Genomic DNA, 19,974 nt, shown 5'->3' with positions numbered 1-19,974 from the left:
AGGAGGAACAGAGGGTCCCTTTGATTGAACTGGGACAGAAGGTCTCTTTGGTTGAACAGGGAAGCAGATCACTCGCATAGCAAACTGACGTGGGATTCCTCTCTGTGTGCTATGAATATGTTTTATTACCACTGGTTGATAAAGACGCTACTTTGGTCTATAACAGGAAATTAATATAAATAGGCTGGAATAGATAGAGATAGTAGGCAGAGTAGAGAGACACCATGTAGCTGCCAAAGGAGACAGATGCTAAAACCTTATTGGTAGGCCCCAGTCTCATGGTGATACACTGATTAATAGAAATGGGTTAATTTAAGATGTAAGAGATAGTTAACAAGAAGCCTGAGCTAAAAGCCAAGCAGTATTGTAATCAATACAATTTCTGTATGATTATTTGGGCCTGGGCAGCTAGGAAGGAATGAGCAATCTCCGTTTATAAAATGGCACCACAGCGTGTGCCAACTACATCCACATAAAACCTGAGCAAGTTTGGGAACAAAATTCTAGACACAAAAGAACAAAGTTAAGCACAACTTCCTGGTAGCAGCATTTCTGAGGTGGACCCTGTTTTCTAGAAGCAAGCAGAGCCACAATTCCTTTCAAAGAAGCCTTCCTGACTCAGCAGTAGCAGCAAAAACTGTTCAGCTCCTTTAAGAAGGCTTCCTCCGTGCTACCTGCATGAACAATTCTGGCCCTTTTAGAAGGTTTAGGTGGGGTTTGTGAGCAATGTGCTACTACTTAGCTGCTTAATGGCCACACAGACCCACTGTATCCCTGAACCTGGGGCAGTGAGCATGACTTGCAGAAGTAGTGAAAATACCTACCCCATGTAGTACAGGGTAGAGCCAACAGGTGTAGAGTAGGTCCTAGCCAAGCCTGCTTACTTAGCATTAAAAGGGGGGGGGGTGCTCCTGGTCAGAAAATGATTATAGATATTCAAAAAAAACAAATTCTGAACAGGTCACAGTGTAGTCATAAATGTTCATAGGCTTGGGAGAGAGAGGAAAAAGAGTATAGACAAGAGGAAAGATAATAAAATAAGTGTTTTTTGTTGTTTTCTGGGACAGGGTTTCTCTGTAGCTTTGGAGCCTGTCCTGGAACTAGCTCTTGCAGACCCAGTTGGCCTCAAACTCACAGAGATCTGCCTGCCTCTGCCTCCCGAGTGCTGGGATTAAAGGTGCATGCCACCAATAAAATAAATATTAAAAACTAGTAAAGCAATAAGCCACATGAAGATGGAATACACACAGAGTCTGAATTATGTATATTCTTGTGTTTTCTTTAAATTTTATGATTGTGAATGAGGTAAGTACAGAGAGACATTTCATTGTATGAGCTGCTAAGCTAAACCAATATATATACCATAAGATATATATAAAGATACCATTAAATATATATTTAATATATACCTTTAAAATACATATATATATTTTTAAAGGTATTTGGCTTCAAAATATGAGTCTAAGGATATGTTGCTTTGGAAAAGAGGTTCTGCTTTTGTTTCAACAGAAGATGAGAACCTGTGGATTCCTTCAAGGCTAATGCGGTTTGATGGAACAAGACACCCCAAAAGGTCTTCATGAACCATAAAAATACTTCACCCAACAAAAAGCAGGAAGCAGTTTGGAGAAAACTATGCCCAAATTCCCAAAATGATTGTTTATAAATGTTTGTTTTCATTTAAAAGGAACTGGGTATAAATCATTAATAGTCACAGTCAATCTCTTTTAAAAAAAATAAGGAAGATATGATATAGAGATGAATACTTTGCATTGGTATGGATCTTGGTATATTGATACAAATTTAAGGTCAATTTTGTTATATATATTTCTGGTCTTCTTTAAGGTATTATGTTTATGAATCTCATTTAAAAATGTAAAGCATAATTAAAAATTACAAATTAATAGTCATTTATAATAGTCAATCTTGTAGTTTGTTAGCTAGGTTTTCAAGATATACAGAGATATTTTTCAGTTAGATAAATAATCTTCAACACTTCAAAGATCTATGGAATATGGCATTTAAAATGTTTTAAAAACTTAGACTTTTTTCAACAGTGAGACATGTCTGCTCCTGGTAGCACCAATTACTTCAAGAGGAAGATGAGCATCAAGGAGTGTCCTTATGGAGTTTGTTAGCCATTTGGGCAAGAAACTGCTCTTGCCTGGACTGATTGAAGGTATGCTGTATAAATTGGACATGCAGAACCCACAAAAAAAAAAGTGACTGCTGAACTTTGCAAAAGATGGGATGATCCTTCAGGGTTCCTGCTTCACAGAAGAAACTGCCAGATATTCTGCAGGACACAGAAGAAAGCAACTGATGAACTTTGCCTTTACAAGGCAGAATAGATTTTCAAATTTCCTGCTTCATGGAAAAGCCTACCAGATACTATGGGCCTTAGGCTGAAGGTAGATGCTCCAACATTACAGAAGAACTTTGAGTGACTGTCCAGGCAGCAAGATGTCTCTGTCAATTCTAGAGTTTTGGAAGTTGTTTACAAGGCACTTCCTGTTTACTTAGGTAATATTGTATCCTTCTAAAGTCTTTGATAAAGTTGAAGAAGATAGTTATACTTTTCCTAAGTTATGATAAGTAATAAATTAGATATGAAACTTTAGACTCACAAAGAAATATTATAACCAATAATTCTTGCTTGATAACTGTTTTTGCTATATGTAATTTTACTATGTTAAAGTTAAAACCCTCCTTTTCATTTAAGACAGAAAAGGGGCAATAATGTGGGATTCCCCCAGGAAGATATTCCATCAGCCTTCTCCTGATTTCTTTTCTGTGCACCGTACTGGTACATTTCTGTTAGTGTTATTTTCATGTCTTTCTGTCTGTTTGTAAAGTTACCTCCCTACTTCTTAGGAGTGGGTCAGTCGAACTCAACTTCCTCCCTTAAGTCTTATTTTAGACCATTCCAAGGAATTTCAGGCCCAAGTTGGTGACTTGGGGCTAATTATCCAGAGAGGGTGGGGGCACGCTTGATATGAGCATGACAGGTGAAGGGGAGAAACCTCCTATGGTTGCTAAAGTGCAATGACCCTGCTGTGACAATTTAGCCAGTGCCTGCAACCAGGGAAGCTGACCATCTTTTTTTGCAGGATACTGTCTGTCAGGCAGTCACTCTGGCCACAAGCTGCCCGTGTAGCTGCTGTGCCCCCCTTCCCTTCCTTCCTGGGCCAAATTCTTCACTGTGGACCAAGGTCCTTGCCACAACTACTTCCCCTTAGCCCTTCCTGTCCTGACACTGTCTAAGAAACTGCTGGAACCAGGTTATAAAATATTATATTTCTGAAAAATGATGCTTTTGCTTAAACAGAGAAAATTATATAGTTTTGGTCATTTACATCCAGTGGGTTATAAATATTTCTCAACATTTACAGGGGTTGGTTACAAATTACTATTGGTTAGAGTAAGAAAAAACTACTGCTAGTCTTAGATGTTTCATGTTGGTGCAGGTTTTTATGTGCTGATGCAAATTTAGAGTTATTTTTGTTATGGTGTATGCATGCTTTTGTTCTCAATTAAAGTACTATAGCCATACAATATTCTAGTCTACTTAAGTAAACCACAAGAAGGACTTTGACACAAGTTTTCATGTTATCTGAAAAGCAAGAGAAAAGGCAGGAGAATACAAAAACAAAGAGAAGAGAAGGGGAAAAGGAGTTGCCTAAATGTCTGGCTTAACCAGAGGGGGTATGAGATTTGACCACATTATGTTAAGTCTGGTTGGTTTTCTTCATTTAAAAAAACAAAGCTGATGATTCTTCTATAAAATGTTTTTATAGGAAAGAGGAGGACTGAGGTTCCATGTCAGGCTTATTTTTAAAAATATATAATGTATAATTAAAAATGCAAGTTAATAATTAATCATTATACCATAGCCCTCTAGGTTGCAGGGCTATATATGATTGGCTTTCTATAAAATGACAAGACTAGAGCTCTTAGCTATTCAGTTTCATAGAAAAGTCCAAACCTGTTTCTTAAAAGTGCTGATAAGATGAAAGCAAAACGAATGCAGAACTCCGGTCTACAAAAAGCAATACTTATAAGGATGTTATTTCAGAAAAATATGGCTCTAACTTTATATTTGATATAGGGAATGGTTACCATCAGACCTAGAACAGCAGCACTGGAGAACTGGAATGGGCTGTTTATGATGATAGAAAATGTAAAGTTATATTTGCTACAACATACTGTATATGTGATTCAACTCTTTTTTTAATATATACTCCATATGGTGATTGAAAACTTAAGATTATAAAGGCCTATTCATATTAACAAAAGCTGACTTAGAGAGTTACACCCAAGTACTTATGTCTTTGTCAAATGTTCAATCCATGCTTCTAAAGAATTTAGATAAATTAAAATGTATGTTTGATAAACAAAATATTTAATAAATAAGATATATATTATACAATGGAGTTTCTGGTCACCTGAGGGTCCCTTTCCAAGGGTTGGGGATTTAGGCAAGTGCCCCCATGGCTTGTCAAGAGCAGTGCTAGCCTACAGGCTCCCTCATTCCCTACTCATGTGCCACACCCCAATTCATAAGCCCCTTTCTCCTGTCCCCATTTGGCCCTGGGGGATCTTTCCCTTGTCACTATTACTATTCCTTGCCTTCTCATAAGACAGCCTTAGGTTGGAGCAAACTTGTTACACGTTCACCCATAGAACAGCTATTTTGCTTTCTTTACTGAGCCCATTATCTATGTTAAAAAGTTTTATTTTTGATACTAGAAGAGCTTCAATTCAAAGTTATTAATTTTAAGGCTAAACCTGACAGGAATGGAATGTAAAGTCCTAGTCTTATGAAAGCTACTAATTTATTGTAGGCTGGTAAGGAACACAAGTTAATGGTGAGTCGTCTTATAGATGATCAAGTTCTTTAACTGTTTGTCAGAGCCCACAGATGTAGATTCATTCCACCTTGAACAAAGGTCATAGAGTTCAGGCCTATTCTTGTTCCTACAAGGTTACAGACAGAAAGTTTGACCCAGGGTGTGGCTACTAACGGGACGTTTTGACCTAGGGTGTGGTTACTTTATGCTTTGGGTTTCTAAGAAGATAATCACTTTGTTCCTTGCATTTTGGTAAAGAGGTCTTTCCCCTCCTCTTTGGATTGGGGTATATAAAGCCTATGAAAAATAAACATGGGTGGATTCAGTATTCACTGTGTTGCCCCCCAACTCTATCCTATATCTCTGTCTTTTCTTTTATATCTGTTTTTTGCTGCCTAACATTTATAATCCACATGCCCCTACTGTGAAACATACAAACCCATCAAGGTTGGACCCCGACAACTGTAGTCATGCTAAGAAATAATATAATTAATTACAGGGATAAGCCTTACTTAGTCCCCTGTATATGTTTTCAAAGTTAAACTTAAAAGAAGTAACTAGAAACAAAGTTTGTCTATTCATATGTAAATAACAGACAGTCCTCAAATGCTTCAGAGATCTACATAATATGGCATTTATTTTATGTTTAATAAATAACTTATTATAACAGATGGGGACTCCCAGCTCCTAGAAAAGACTCCTAAGGTCTCCAAAGAAAACAAATGGAATCACGCAACAACTCCACCAGGATTGTTGATAACAATGACAACTGGGTGAGATGTACAAATGCAACAGCAGCTACCAAGACCCAGCCCAGACTGTGAAAAAGCAGTACACTGGAGAATTGCTTGACCCCCTTTGCCTAGACAAAGTATGGTTGGTCTTCCCCATGTTCCTCCTCCACAGGAAAAACTCTCACATTATAGGCCTGGCAGCTGAAGACTGATGCTCCTGTCCTGAGGACTCCTCTGCCTCTAAGATAGATAGGGCTGAAGAGGACATGGAAGCCTGGGATTGCTGTCTGAACTAATATAGACTAGTCTCTGTCACTTTTAATAGATTCAGAAGCTGTTTGGTCCACACTCCCATATATATTAATCCTTCTCAGATCTCTGAGGGTATTGACTGACTGTACTTTGAGAGAAACAAGCACCCAGTTCCTTTTGAGAGGCTGCGGTTGCCTTGTCAGTTCTCTTTTTAAGTAAAGATCAGGTCACAGGCCTCACTTCCCTAAAGATACTATTAGGTCTCAAAACAGCTTACTTTGCTACCAGATTCCAGAAGAGATAAAAATAAACAGATTTCAGCTATAACTTCCCACTAAAGGGACATGATTTTAAATTACTGTTCTCAATCGTAGCTGTTTATGTCTCTGATAAATGATTAGATGTATGTGTATATGTATATATACATATATATTAGATGGATATCACACATGTATAAATAACACAGGTTTTGAGGATCTAAGAAACTATTCTAAAATATGAAAGTTTAAGTAAGCCATGGAAGTTTCCGTAAGTGACGTATGGGTCTGAGAAAGAAATTTTAAATGTAAAGTTTATGTAAGGTCTGAGAATATGAGAATCTGTGACTGAGATATATATATATAAGGGTCTGAGGATATGAAAGCTTAAGGTATGAAAGCTTAAATAAATACTGAGGGTCTCAGAAAATTATTTAAGATACAAATACAAGTTACACTGGGTGGTGGTAGCACATGCCTTTAATCCCAGCACTCGGAAGGCAAAGGCAGACGAATCTGTGAGTTCAAGGCCAGCCTGGTCTACAAGAGCTAGTTCCAAGACAGGCACAACAGCTACAGAGAAACCCTATCTCGTGGGCGGGGGGGGGGGGGCGAGTGGGAGGAGAGAAGTAGACAGCAGTGAAGAACAACACCTGAGGGTAATCTCTGGACTTCACATTCATACATGTGCCCTACACACAAATGAACACAAGCACACATAGAAATGCACACACAATAAGATGTAGTCATTTGCATTAATTTGGTAAGAAGACAAGCCAGACACAGAAAAAAAAACAAAATAATACACATTCTTTCATATATTAAAAAAATAGCCTGTAGAGGTCTGACAGTAGACATTAGAAATGGGAAGAGCAGAAGGGGAGACAAATGAGAAAACATTAAAAAGATCCTTTTAAAAGACAAATCCTGTGCTCCAATGTGGGTCTCTGTCTCTATCTCCATCCATCGCCAGATGAAGGTTCCATGGTGATATGCAAGATATTCATCAGTATGGCTATAGGATAGGATCATTTCAGGTTCCCTATCCTCAGCTGCCCAAGGAACTAACTGGGGACATCTCCTTGGACACCTGGGAGCCCCTCTAGAGTCAAGTCTCTTGCCAACCCTAAGATAACTCCCTTAATTAGAATATATACTTCCCTGCTCCCATATCCACCCTTCCTTTATCACAACCATCCCATGCTCCCCCAAGGTCCAAATGAGGAGCAGAAGGAGGGAGAACATGAGCAAGGAAGTCAGGACCGCGAGGGGTACACCCACCCATTGAGACAGTGGGGTTGATCTATTGGGAGCTCACCAAGGCCAGCTGAACTGGGTCTGAAAAAGCCTGGGATAAAACCAGACTCTCTGAACACGGTGGACAATGAGGGCTGATGAGAAGCCAAGAACAATGGCACGGGGTTTTGATCCTACTGCATGTACTGGCTTTGTGGGAGCCTAGCCAGTTTGGATGTTCACCTTCCTAGACCTGGATGGAAGGGGGAGGACCTTGGACTTCCGACAGGGCAGGGAACCCTGACTGCTCTTTGGACTAGAGAGGGAGGGGGAGAGGAGTGGGGGGAGGGGGAGAAAATGGGAGGCAGGGAGGAGGCGGAAATTTCTTTCAATAATAATGATAATAATAATAATAAAATAAATAAATAAATAAATAAATAAATAAAGACAAATCCAGGTGGCGGTGGTGCACATCTTTAATCCCAGCACTCAGGAGGCAGAAACAGGCAAGTATCTATGAGTTTAAGGCCAGCCTGATCTACAGAGTGAGTTCCAGGCTAGGATCAGGATCAAAAGCTACACAGAGAAAGCCTGTCTCGAAAAAACAAAGATAGATAGATAGATAGATAGATAGATAGATAGATAGATAGACAGACAGACAGACATAAAAAGATAAAAATGCTTGAAGAGAAGAGGGAAAGGTGAGGTGCGAGATAGAACAAAGGTGGATGGACATTATGATACAAATTTATACATGTACAGAAATATCGCAGTATGCCCCATTATACGTACTTTGTCAAAATGGTAAGTTATATGTTAATTTCTAAAAGTAACCCATATAAGCTACAGTACTGAAAACAGCCTGGTATTGGCATAAGAACAGACAGGAGGACCAATGAAACCTAATAGAAGACACAGATATCAATCCACACATCTTCGAACACCTGATTTTTGACAAATAAGCAAAAAATATCAAATGGAGAAAAGAAAGCATATTTAACAAGTGGTGCTGGCATAACTTGATATCAACATGTAGAAAAATAAAGTAAAAACTAAGTACAAGTGTAACAATTAGTGTTAGTGTTCTCTATCTTCTGTCCAGTTCTTAAAGCTTTATATGTCACATCTAACATGGATAAGCCAGAAAAGGAAAGAATAGTAGAAATTGTTGAGACAGGGAACAGTTCTCATATCTCTTCAAACAATACAGCATTTTATTACATACAGGTTTAAATAATGTATTTCATACTTCAACACATTTTAGGCAATAAAAATTTTATACAGTTCATTCATTTATCTGAATTTGCAAACAGAAGTGGAAAAGTAGAAACATGAATTATAGTAGAAGACAGACTCAACTCAAAATTATCTGTCTTGTCACAGTTAAGGCACTAAACCTTCATGCCTCACTTTCCTCAACTGTGAAACAACATAATAACATCTACACTCATAGGTCACAGTGCCTAGAACAGTGCTCAGAGCAGAAAGTGTTAAATGAGGGGAAGTAACTCTAAAACTGTGTTTCAAGCACTGTGCTAGGAGTTAAGATAAGCATAGTACTTTCTAATAAGGGTTGAGAAAGACAACTGAAATATATCAATATCAACATATGAAATATCACTATATGAGGTGCCCAAGAGTGCAAAGAAATAAAGTGACTTCTTTCCTAACAAAAACTGAAGTCTATCAAACAAACAAAAAAACTAGAGCACCTAGGGTTTAGTGTATTATTCTTTCTACTTTGAGGTGTGATTGAAATTTTATATTTTAATTTTGATTTTTATATATTTGATTTTTAAATAAATTTTATTTTCTCCATGACAAGACACACTCAGAATATGTAACCTGAAGTATATTCTTTCACACCAACTGTCTTTCTACTACAAAAATTACTTTGTTAGTGTAAGAATTCTCTTGATGAGACTGCCACCTACTGGATAATTAAATTCTACCATTTACAATTGCTAAATGCAACATATAATTGAAAGAATGAGATTATCAAGATAGTTATCTCACCTGCTAGAAAAATCAACTCAATATGGATCAAAGACCTTGTAATTTTGAGCTATTAGAAAAAAAACATGCAGAAAACACTTTCAGGTGTAAGGATAGGCAATGACTTTCTCACTGAAACTCTAATACACCAGAATATAATAGCAAGAATTAACAAATGAGACTGTACACATTAAAAAGCTTCTTCAAAAGTGACAAGCATTGGCATGAAGAGACACCCACAGAATGGGACAAATATATAAAACCTAACTTTAAAAAAACAGAACAAATAATCCAATCAATGAATGAGCAAATGAACTGAATAGTCCTCAAAGTAAGTACAAATGACCAATAAATCCATGAAGAAATGATCATCATTCTTTAGGTATCAAGTAAATACAAATAAAAACTACTGCCTAGCTTGGTTTGGTTTTTGAGTGTATGCAACAATTGATAATTCCATTAATAATATAAGAATATCTTTTTCTCATATCCCCATCTTTACTTCATATTGTAATTGAATATCATATGGTTCCTTTAACGTGGATCTTCTTTATTTGTAAATTGACTTTAGAACTGAATAACTTTCCAGCGATTTTTCTATTCATATTCTTGTCCATTTTTCTCCTTTGTTTTCTGTCAACCACTAAAAATATATTACATTATAAATAATAACTGCCATCTAAAATCAAATTCTGGGAGAAATGATGATGTTAGTGACTTTATATAAAATTTTTTTTGGCCCTCTAAAACATTTACTTACTTAAAAGCATTCCTATGAATAAATACACATACACTTTCCTGGTGTTGGAGGTCCTTCTGTCTATGTGTTTCTTTCATGGGTTAATAAAGGAACTGCTTTGGGCCTATAGCAGAGCTGTAGGAGAACAGAGCTAGGTGGGGAAAACTAAACGGAATGCTGGGAGGAAGAAGGCAGAGTCAGAGAGATGCCATAGATCCGCTGCAGGAGACATGATGAAACTTTGCTGGTAGGCCACAACCTCATGGTGATACACAGATTAATGGAGATGGGTTAAATTAAGATGTAGAACTTAGCCAATAAGAAGCTAGAGCTAATGGGCCAAGCAGTGTTTTAATTAATACAGTTTCTACGCGATAATTTCAGTTCTGGGCAGCCAGGACAAACAAGTGCCCCCTCCTCCAACATTTTCCCATTAGTTGCTGGAATTTCAGAAGCTTTAAAAGATACAAAGTAAAAATAACTAATTTCCCTCCATGTAAATAAGTGTTAATAAAAATAGAATATAAACAAAAAGGATTTAAAGAGTGAAAGGGGCTCTGTAAGGGCAGTACAGGGTAAGAGAGATGGAGAAGTGGGAGGGGCATGGCAGACAGAAGCAAGATACACTGAAAACCACAGTGAGCTGTACAGCTGAGATTCAATAGGAAGCATCTGATACATGTTAACAATGACAATCCCAGTCTGAGCTATGACATAAGAACAAGCTGCTTACCTCTCAATAGCTAATTCTTTGTTAGAAAGTTGCTGAACTGTAATCACAACCTTCTTCTCTACTCCTTGCTTTATTTTGAAATAAAATTTATCTCTATCCTTAGGCACAGGACTGAAATATTCAAAAAGAACAAAAATTAGCGATATAATAGTAGAATAAAATAACACCATCTAAAATGAGAACAAAACAACAAAGTATTAAGCCAAGAACATTATATTCTTTCTTGTTGGTTTGTTTGTTTCTCCAGACAGGGTTTCTCTGTGCAGCCCTGGCTGTCTTGGAACTCAGTGTATAAACCAGGCTGGTCTGGAACTCAGAGATCTGCCTGTCTCTGCCTCACAAATGCTGGGATTACAGGTGTATGCCCCCATCACCAGGCATATATTCTTAAGTCATGCTGAATCTCACATGACTACAAGTAGAGAACAGTAAATTTGGCAACCAGCAAAATAAAACAGAAATTTTGAACATGAATTACAAAATCCTTCTAATTTTATCTCTCAATCAAGATAAATGCAGTATTTAAAACTATGAAAACAATATAATTTCAAATTTAGCTTTTAAATTATAACAAATTTTCAAATACTGCTTTTTTTTTTTTTTTTTGGTTTTTCGAGACAGGGTTTCTCTGTGGTTTTGGAGCCTGTCCTGGAACTAGCTCTTGTAGACCAGGCTGGTCTCGAACTCACAGAGATCCGCCTGCCTCTGCCTCCCGAGTGCCGGGATTAAAGGCGTGCGCCACCACCTCCCGGCCTGCTTATTCAATTTTTAAAGACTGTCATATTCTGGTTCAGCTGCTGGGTGGTCATGAGCACCTGTACCATAATTAAACCAAGAAAAACACAGTAAGGAACACTTCATTCTTTTAAATATCAAGAATTTAAGACTACTTTAACATATCCAAGTAAATATAAATAAAAGATGGACAAAAAAGATACAAATCATATACAGAAAGTTAATCAAAGTCTAACAAAGGATAAAGTAAATATTCTCATAATGAACAAATAAAACTTAAAATACAGGTTGCCCTGTCAGAAAAGAAAAATGCTTCCAGAAACTTATTTAATCTGACATTCACTTTTTTATGGTAAATATACACATAAGTATCTGGCAATTATTGTTACAACTAAAGGCTAAGTGTGGTAGTGCACATTTTAATCCCAGCACTTGGAAGGCAGGGCCAGGCCTGTCTCCATGAGTTTGAGTTTAAGGCCAGCCAAGAGCTATGCAGTGAGACCCTGAATCAAAAGATAAAAAATAAAAAATTAAGACATTGTTAAGGTACATAAGCGATTGTTAAATAGGCCATTTGCTATTAACTGCTCACTTTTTAACTGGAAAAAAGCATTTTAATATATAATAGAAAAAAGTTAAATGATGATCAAACCACATAATATGCTAACAGCAACCACTAAAAATATTTTTGGTGAAAAATATTTCTATAAGGGGATAGAGGGCTGGATAAGCAATTAAGAGCACTTGTTGCTCTTGCAGAGGATCCAGGTTCAATTCTGACCTGGCAGCTCACAACCATCTGCAACTCCAGTCCCACTGGATCCGATGCCCTCTTTTGAGCTCTGTGAACACCAGGCATGTACATTTTACAAACATACTCACAGGCAAAGTAATCATACAGTTAAAATAAATACATCTTTTTTAAAGCTTTGATTTTAAAAAAATAATAAAAAAAATTGAAAGAGGAAAAAATGTATATAAATAGCTGTAAAGTTTTCCCTACAAATACAATAAAGGAGAAAAATTAACTAGCTGAAAGTGGCAAGTGACACATTTATAATCCTAGCACTCAGGGATTAGACACAGGAACATCAGGAGTTCAAGACGAGCTTTAGCTATATAGAGGTCAAGCCCAGCCCAGGCTACAATGAGACCTCATCTCAAAAAAGAGTTCAAAATAAATAAGAAAATGGAGAATAAATTAGCACTTTTAACAAAAAGTGATTCTCCATGGCTGATAAAATTACAGCCTGTGCCCTGTTTTTATGATTTTAATGTTCTATAATATCAGATCCTTTTATCAGTAAAAAAAAAAAAAAACTGTGTGACTATGAGAGAAGAGTGAGAAGAGTGAACTATAATTATTCACCAAATATTTCTGGGCCTGTCTAAAGCCTTATACAAACACGATCTGGTGTCTAGAAGGTATGCTAGTGAATACTGTATTACAGACACAATGCTTTCTTTTCAGAGTATTCTTTTCAGATAGTCTCACCTAAAGTTTCCTTTTCCATCATCTTCTTTTACCTCCAAGGAGACACTAAAGGTAAATACATCACTGTCCGGGGTCGGGATGATTGAATCTTTAACATCAGACACTTGTCTGGAAGAACGTTTGAATGCAGTACAGAAACTATATAAAATTCTGCTTACCTAAAAAAAGTAAAAATGGAAATGTAATTAGACCAAAGCACTAAATGAACTTTCCATACCCACAATTTGAAAGTAAATACAGTATAAGCATCTCTCAACTATTCGAATGCTATATAATAACATTTTTATTAAGTATGCATTAAAAAGTGATAGGTAAGCCGGGCAGTGGTGGCACACGCCTTTAATCCCAGCACTCGGGAGGCAGAGGCAGGCGGATCTCTGGGAGTTCGAGGCCAGCTTGGACTACAAGAGCTAGTTCCAGGACCGGCACCAAACCAAAGCTACAGAGAAACCCTGTCTCGAAAACCAACCCCCCCCAAAAAAAAAACAAAAAAAAGTGATAGGTACATAACCATACATAGTAAATGCAGACCATCCTAATTCTAAATTATTATACATGAATAACAACATTAGCATGAAATTAAAAAAAAATATTGCTAAAGTATTCCTCAAAAAGCACACTAATTCCATGGAAGGTTTAAGTATATGAAGTCAACAGTAATGCATCATTTCACAAATTAAGTTCAAGTATGATAGATATTTTTACACCTACACAGTTAAGATTCACTGTAGACACTATCAATATAAACCCTAGAGACCTGAAGGGAACTAATATTGAAGAGCTAAAGCTAGGAACTGGAATGTGAGAATGAACACCAGCAGCAGGTTCAGGTCCACTCAGGAATGACAGCGAGTCAGCACTGTTAACTGAGATTCAGAACCTCTCTTACTAACAAAATGCACAAAACACATAACCAAAAAAAAACCTTGTGAATCAGAGAGCATTTGATTATTAAGGAATATTTTCCTTGAAAGGTTTTCCCAGATGATATTATCTAATGAACACAATGCAACATTTCAAGAAACAGCTTAACTGTACAACACATTTGTCACAGGGGAGAGCAGGGGTCTTTTGGGTGGCAGATACATGAAAGATTGTTCTATTGTAGAAAATAGATATTATTTGCTATCATCAGTCAGAACAAATCTCTTATATATACAGCTTCAGATACAATGAGTTTGTTGACCAACTCAGTTCAGACATACCACTCCACTTGGATAATTTGACTAATCTTACAAAACAAGCCAATGGGTATTTGCAATACTTTCTGTAAACCAGTAAAGTAGAGTCTAGAGTTCTGATGACTTTTTTTTTTTTTTTTTTTTTTTTTGGTTTTTCGAGACAGGGTTTCTCTGTGGTTTTGGAGCCTGTCCTGGAACTAGCTCTTGTAGACCAGGCTGGTCTCGAACTCACAGAGATCCGCCTACCTCTGCCTCCCGAGTGCTGGGATTAAAGGCGTGCGCCACCACGGCCCGGCTCTGATGACTTTTAAAGGAAGTTGCATTGTTTTCATCAGTTCTCTATTATCAAAGACTTGTTCTAACAGAGTAGTAGAGAAGAGACTCAGGATCAGTGAATTAATGCCTATGTGTGAACCAAGACTACATAAATATGCCCAAGTGTACTCATATTGAACAAGACTAGCCTCACTAAGAAAGAACTGTCTAACTTAACAGCTGTCTGTCAAATATTCTTTTTTTTGTTGTTGTTTGGATTTTTTTAGGGTTTTTTTTCTTTTCTTTTTCTGTCAAATATTCTTGCTTTGTTTCTTTAAACTCTAATATTTAAAAAGTTAATAAAAAGGATTTTTTTCTTTTTTTTTTTTTTGAGACAAGCCTGTCCTGGAACTAGCTCTTGTAGCCCAGGCTGGCCTCAAACTCACAGAGATCCACCTGCCTCTGCCTCCTGAGTGCTGGGATTAAAGGCATGCACCACTACCACCCGGTAAAAATGAACTTTTAAAACAAAAAAATCCAGGATGGTTCAGTGGTTAAGAGCACTTGTTGCTTTTGCAGAGGACTCAAGTTTGGTTCCCAACACCCCCGTGTGTCCTCCTATCTGTCTATAATCCCAGTTCCAGGAGATCCACAACCTCTTCTGGAATCTGCAGACTCCTGCATGATATGGTGCACAGATGCACAGGTAATCAGATAAATATAAATATTTCTGAGACAGGATTTCTCTGTGTAGCTCTGGCTGGCTGTCCTGGAAATTGCTCTGTAGACCAGGCTGGCCTCAATCTCACAGAGCTTTCCCTGCCTCTGCCTCCTGGGAATTGGAATTAAAGGTGTGTGCTACCACTGCCCAGTTTAAATAAGTATTTTTTTAAAGTCAGGTACAGTTGGCTCACAGCTCTACTCCCAGCATTAGAAGGGCTGAAACAGAACTGTCACTAGTTGAATGCTAGGCTTGGCTATAAAAACCTGTGTCAAAAAAGGATAAACTGAACTAAGTTAAGTTCACAAAAGAAACTATATTTATTTGTAAATGTCTCTAGGCTACATAATATTGCAATGAAAGCAAAAATGAAGGTGGAATCTACATCTTTCAATGAATATTCACGAACAAGGTTTTAATTAAAGTCCTCAGTTTCTCTATGGAACTCCCTCAGCTTTAACAAGCTAAATACTGAGCTACAGCAATGAAGCTACACCCTTTCAGCATACAGCAGTTTATGGTAACATGATTTGAAAAGTTTTTGGTATTTCATTTGGTGTTTTGTAGTACAAAAATTATTTCCAGGATAAATAGTGAAAAAGTTTGAAGCTATTCTATTAGCATTAGGGCACTCTAGTGACTGTGAAATTATATTTGTATTTTCATATTTATTTATTACTCAGATTTTTTCCCAAAGTGGGCAGGAACTATAAATACAACACTTTCCAAAAGCTATTCTCATCCCTGGGTTTACAATAAGTGTCAGAACTAACATCTCAAACTATGCACTAGAAACACCAAAGACCTCCAATCTCGCAGTCCATCAACACATAGTTTGGACAATAAAAATAGGTTGAGATGAGAGGAGTCAAACAAGAATCCTATTTTTAATACCTCACCTTAGGAAACACAAATGAGATTTTACTGAATATTAACAAATTTCTCAATTTGAAAGTCAAATTATCAATGAACATATTAATCTTGGAAACCGCTTTTAAAATTTTCTTAAAGCAAAAATACTCCTTTAAATAGAAGAAACTGTTGAGCTGCAATTGTAGCTCAGTGGTGCCCTGAGCATAAGCAAGGTGCTACAACTGACCTCAGCACTTCAAAATGCCATTTGTTACTTCAAATAAAATATGCTACTTCATTTTTCTGTTTTGCTTAATTCATATATTCTGGAAGTTAACTTCTTCCTGAATATATATGTACATATATATGTTTATGTGTATGTATATATATTTATATATACACAATCATCCTACATTTTAAAACAAGCTGTCCTCAAACTCATACAGTCACATTTTGACTTCCCTATTTTTTGATTACCCTAAACTACTTTTCAAATATCATATCAATTCTTAAATCAACTGTTTAATATTTTAACACTAACAGTGCTATAGAAATATCACTGCAAACCTATATAGTGACTATTAACAGTAGATCCATATTTATAGCACAACATTCATAACTATACAGTATTTTAGCTAACCCCTATGATCTGGTATAAACAAGTGAAAATAATAATAGTAAAGAATTGGTATTAATAGAAGTAGAAACAAGTCTTTTTCAATGAAAACAATAACTTATTAAACAAATTTTTGAGCATTTTCTGCACACAAAGTAACATTCTAGGTGCTATGAATATACATTGAAGAATATAAAACATATTCAAATGAATACAAATAAGATGTGTTTATATTGACCAAGAAAGAATCATTAGGTCAGTCAAAATCAGAAATGTTAGTTTAAGTTTCAAATTTCACTAGAATGTAGCCCATTAATTTAAATGCCATGTCTTACAAATTGCTATTTCCACCAAAAGGGTTAAAATTATATGTGAATTCTAGAGTCAGTGAATAGAACAAAAGTGATGCAAATATTAGGAAAGTTCAGAAACAGTGATTACCAACAGCAGTTCTTTGAGCACTATATACTATATAAAATAAATTGAAAATACATACCATTGCAAACACTTCAATACATGGCACATTATTAAAGCATATACACACAAAAACAATCTAAAATTGACACATTTGTGTGCAAGGCAAAGGTTTATTGACAAATAGTACAATAGGATTGTTTCCACAGAAAGTATCTGCAGAAAATATTAGACATAAAATTAGGTATCTGCTGCTACTGGAGGTGGGGATGTAGTACATAGACATCTGATACTACGGATAACCTACAATCCTAACTATGATAGAGTTTGGGTAACTTTATCTTCTTTATTTCAGTATTTTCCAATTAGTAAATATTATACAGCTAAAGTTCAAATGATGCTATTAAGTGACAGAGGTACATACTTAAATATATTTTCTTTTTCAAACATAAAATTTTTCCATTAATATTCATAAAACAATCTATTCTTTAGAAATACTATCAAGAAATGTTCAGTCAAATCTGGCAGTGGTGGCACATGCCTTTTACTCCAGCACTCAAGGCTCAGAGGCAAGTAGTCTCTGTGAGTTTGAGGCCAGCCTGGTCTACAGAGGTAGTCCAGAACAGCCAAGGATACACAAAGAAACCCTGTCTCAAAAAAAAAAAAAAATGCTGGGTGGTGGTGACACATGTCTTTAATCCCAGCCCTTGGAGGATCTCTAGGAGGTCCGGACAATTTTGTCTACAGAGTGAGTTCCAGGACAATCAAAGCTACACAGGAAAACCCTGTCTCAAAAAAAAATGAACATAAAAATATGAGACAAGCATGTGATCAGGTATATTTAGCACATAGTTTTAATCCCAGTACTTGGGAAGTGGAGGCAGGAAGATTTCTGTGGGCTCCATAGTGAGTTCCAGATCAGCAAGGGCTATCTACTGAGACCCTATCTAAAAAAATAACAAAAAAACCTTTTACCAATTTTTATTTAACAACTTGTAATTTTACAACTTGCTCAAATGCATTATCATTGAAAATGGCCAAAATGAAGAATTTTAGAAAAAAATTACTATACAGCTGGGCATGGATACTTATAAATCCTATAACTAGGAAAATAGAGACCACAGGTATATTACACCTTCACATACATATATACACACACAAATGAATACTTACAGGGACATATCCCATAATCACACACAAATGGGAAGGGGTATATCTTAGCATTACCAATGCCCTTTAAAGTATTCTTTTAAAGCTCTCTGTACCATATCCACAAAGATACAAGAAGCATGGGCAAATCCTTATCATTTTTTCACTACTTCTGACATTTTGATTTGTCTGCAATACCTCAGCAGAAATCTTGCATTATTCTCCCTATACAAAGATCACAGACATTAAGATACATCTGGTTGGACTGTTCAATTATGTTACAAAGATCCAGTCTAATAGGGTCCTACAGAAGACTACCCAGGACAATAAGTTAAATATATCCTGATATCACAGTGTCCAAGAGAGTCATCACTCTTGCTGGGCACCCTTCTCCACTGCTGGTATCTGCTGCTTGAAGACATTCGTGATGAAATAAGAAGACAGCTGGTAAAAGACATGCTGTTATTGCTTGAAGACGTATCTGCTTCCCTGCCATAGAAAAACCTTCAGGTACCATCCAGGAACCTTAGGGAGAAAGAAAGGGAAGAGAAAGTAATTAATGTCATTGATACACATCATGCATAAGTGATAAAATTGTCCTTTAGTCCCTAAGTTCTTTGTGCTTACCAAAAAGGACTCAAATAGTATTTGTCCCTTTACCACAAAACAGATAACCCCTGGGAAACAGATAACTAAAAGATTTCAGATCAACTTAAAGTGTAATTACATTATATTCTTTTTATTTTTTTTTTTTGGATAAAGCAAGAAAGATGTTGACAGATTGTGTAAAGAGTTAAGTAAACCACAAGTATAACTGAAATGCAATTATATGCAATTATGAAAGTAGATCTAATAAATCTACTTTCAAAACACAATGAGAAACAAAAGCTTACATTTATGTTTTACCTTTTTTAATTTTATCTTTTGTTACATTATTTCTCCCCCCGCCCCGTGTGTGTGTGTGTGTTGCACATGTGAGTAGAAGGCAGAGGATAGGTCCATCTTAGAGGTGCGAGAGATAAAACTGAAGTAGTCAGCCTTAGCAGCAAGCATGCTTTTCCACTGAGCCATCTCTTAGACCCCTACTTTTTACAATATTTAAACAAGAAAATTGTTGCTGAAAATATATAGTGCTTCTGAGATAAAGACTTTTAAGCCCAGCTCTTTTATCCATTCTCTTTGTCTTGGATCAAGCAAAAGGTAACCACACAAAATATCATATAAACCAGAACATTTTTTGAATTAAATATAAAGGTATTAGTAATATGCCTGGACAAAAAGCATAAATTAAGGCTTTTCTAGGCAAATATAAAGTCAGTTGTCTAAAAAATTCCTACACATACAAACCATGGTTTGTTATGAGCATCAATCAAGTAGATGCTCCCTACAATGTCTGGCATAAGCTCTCTATATACACTGGGTTACTCAACATCTAGAAATTTTCCCTCTCAAATAAGGTTTAATAGCCAGAGTCCTGTCCTTCCTTTTTCAAACAATATATTTTTATCAGCAATGAATGAAAATAAAACACTTTCAAAAATGTGTTTTTTAAGCCAGGCGATGGTGGCACACGCCTTTAATCCCAGCACTCGGGAGGCAGAGGCAGGCGGATCTCTGGGAGTTCGAGACCAGCCTGGTCTACAGAGCTAGTTCCAGGACAGGCTCCAAAGCCACAGAGAAACCCTGTCTCGAAAAAAACCAAAAAAAAAAAAATGTGTTTTTTTAAAAACTAATACATGAAAATCACTTTCTTACAACCA

At 36.5% G+C, this 19,974-nt stretch overlaps 1 protein-coding gene across 4 annotated transcripts in view; it reads right to left on the bottom strand.

Moving 5' to 3' along the window:
• Rabgap1l (RAB GTPase activating protein 1 like) overlaps positions 1-19,974 on the bottom strand; it is a 615,176-nt gene that overhangs the window by 535,356 nt on the left and 59,846 nt on the right. For all 4 annotated transcript variants that reach the window (XM_041662748.1, XM_041662750.1, XM_041662749.1 and 1 more), the window contains 2 exons: positions 13,027-13,184; positions 10,797-10,907 (listed from right to left, as the gene is read on the bottom strand). In XM_041662748.1, coding sequence (XP_041518682.1) covers positions 10,797-10,907; positions 13,027-13,184 — 269 coding nt within the window. The remainder of the gene's footprint in view (positions 1-10,796; positions 10,908-13,026; positions 13,185-19,974) is intronic.

The sequence above is a fragment of the Microtus oregoni genome, unplaced genomic scaffold, assembly GCF_018167655.1.
Source record: "Microtus oregoni isolate MIOR12 unplaced genomic scaffold, Mior012 000013F_ref0000133, whole genome shotgun sequence".
Classification (NCBI taxonomy): domain Eukaryota; kingdom Metazoa; phylum Chordata; class Mammalia; order Rodentia; family Cricetidae; genus Microtus; species Microtus oregoni.
Note: the sequence above shows the minus strand (reverse complement) of the source record. Positions and strands in the feature narration are given on the sequence as shown.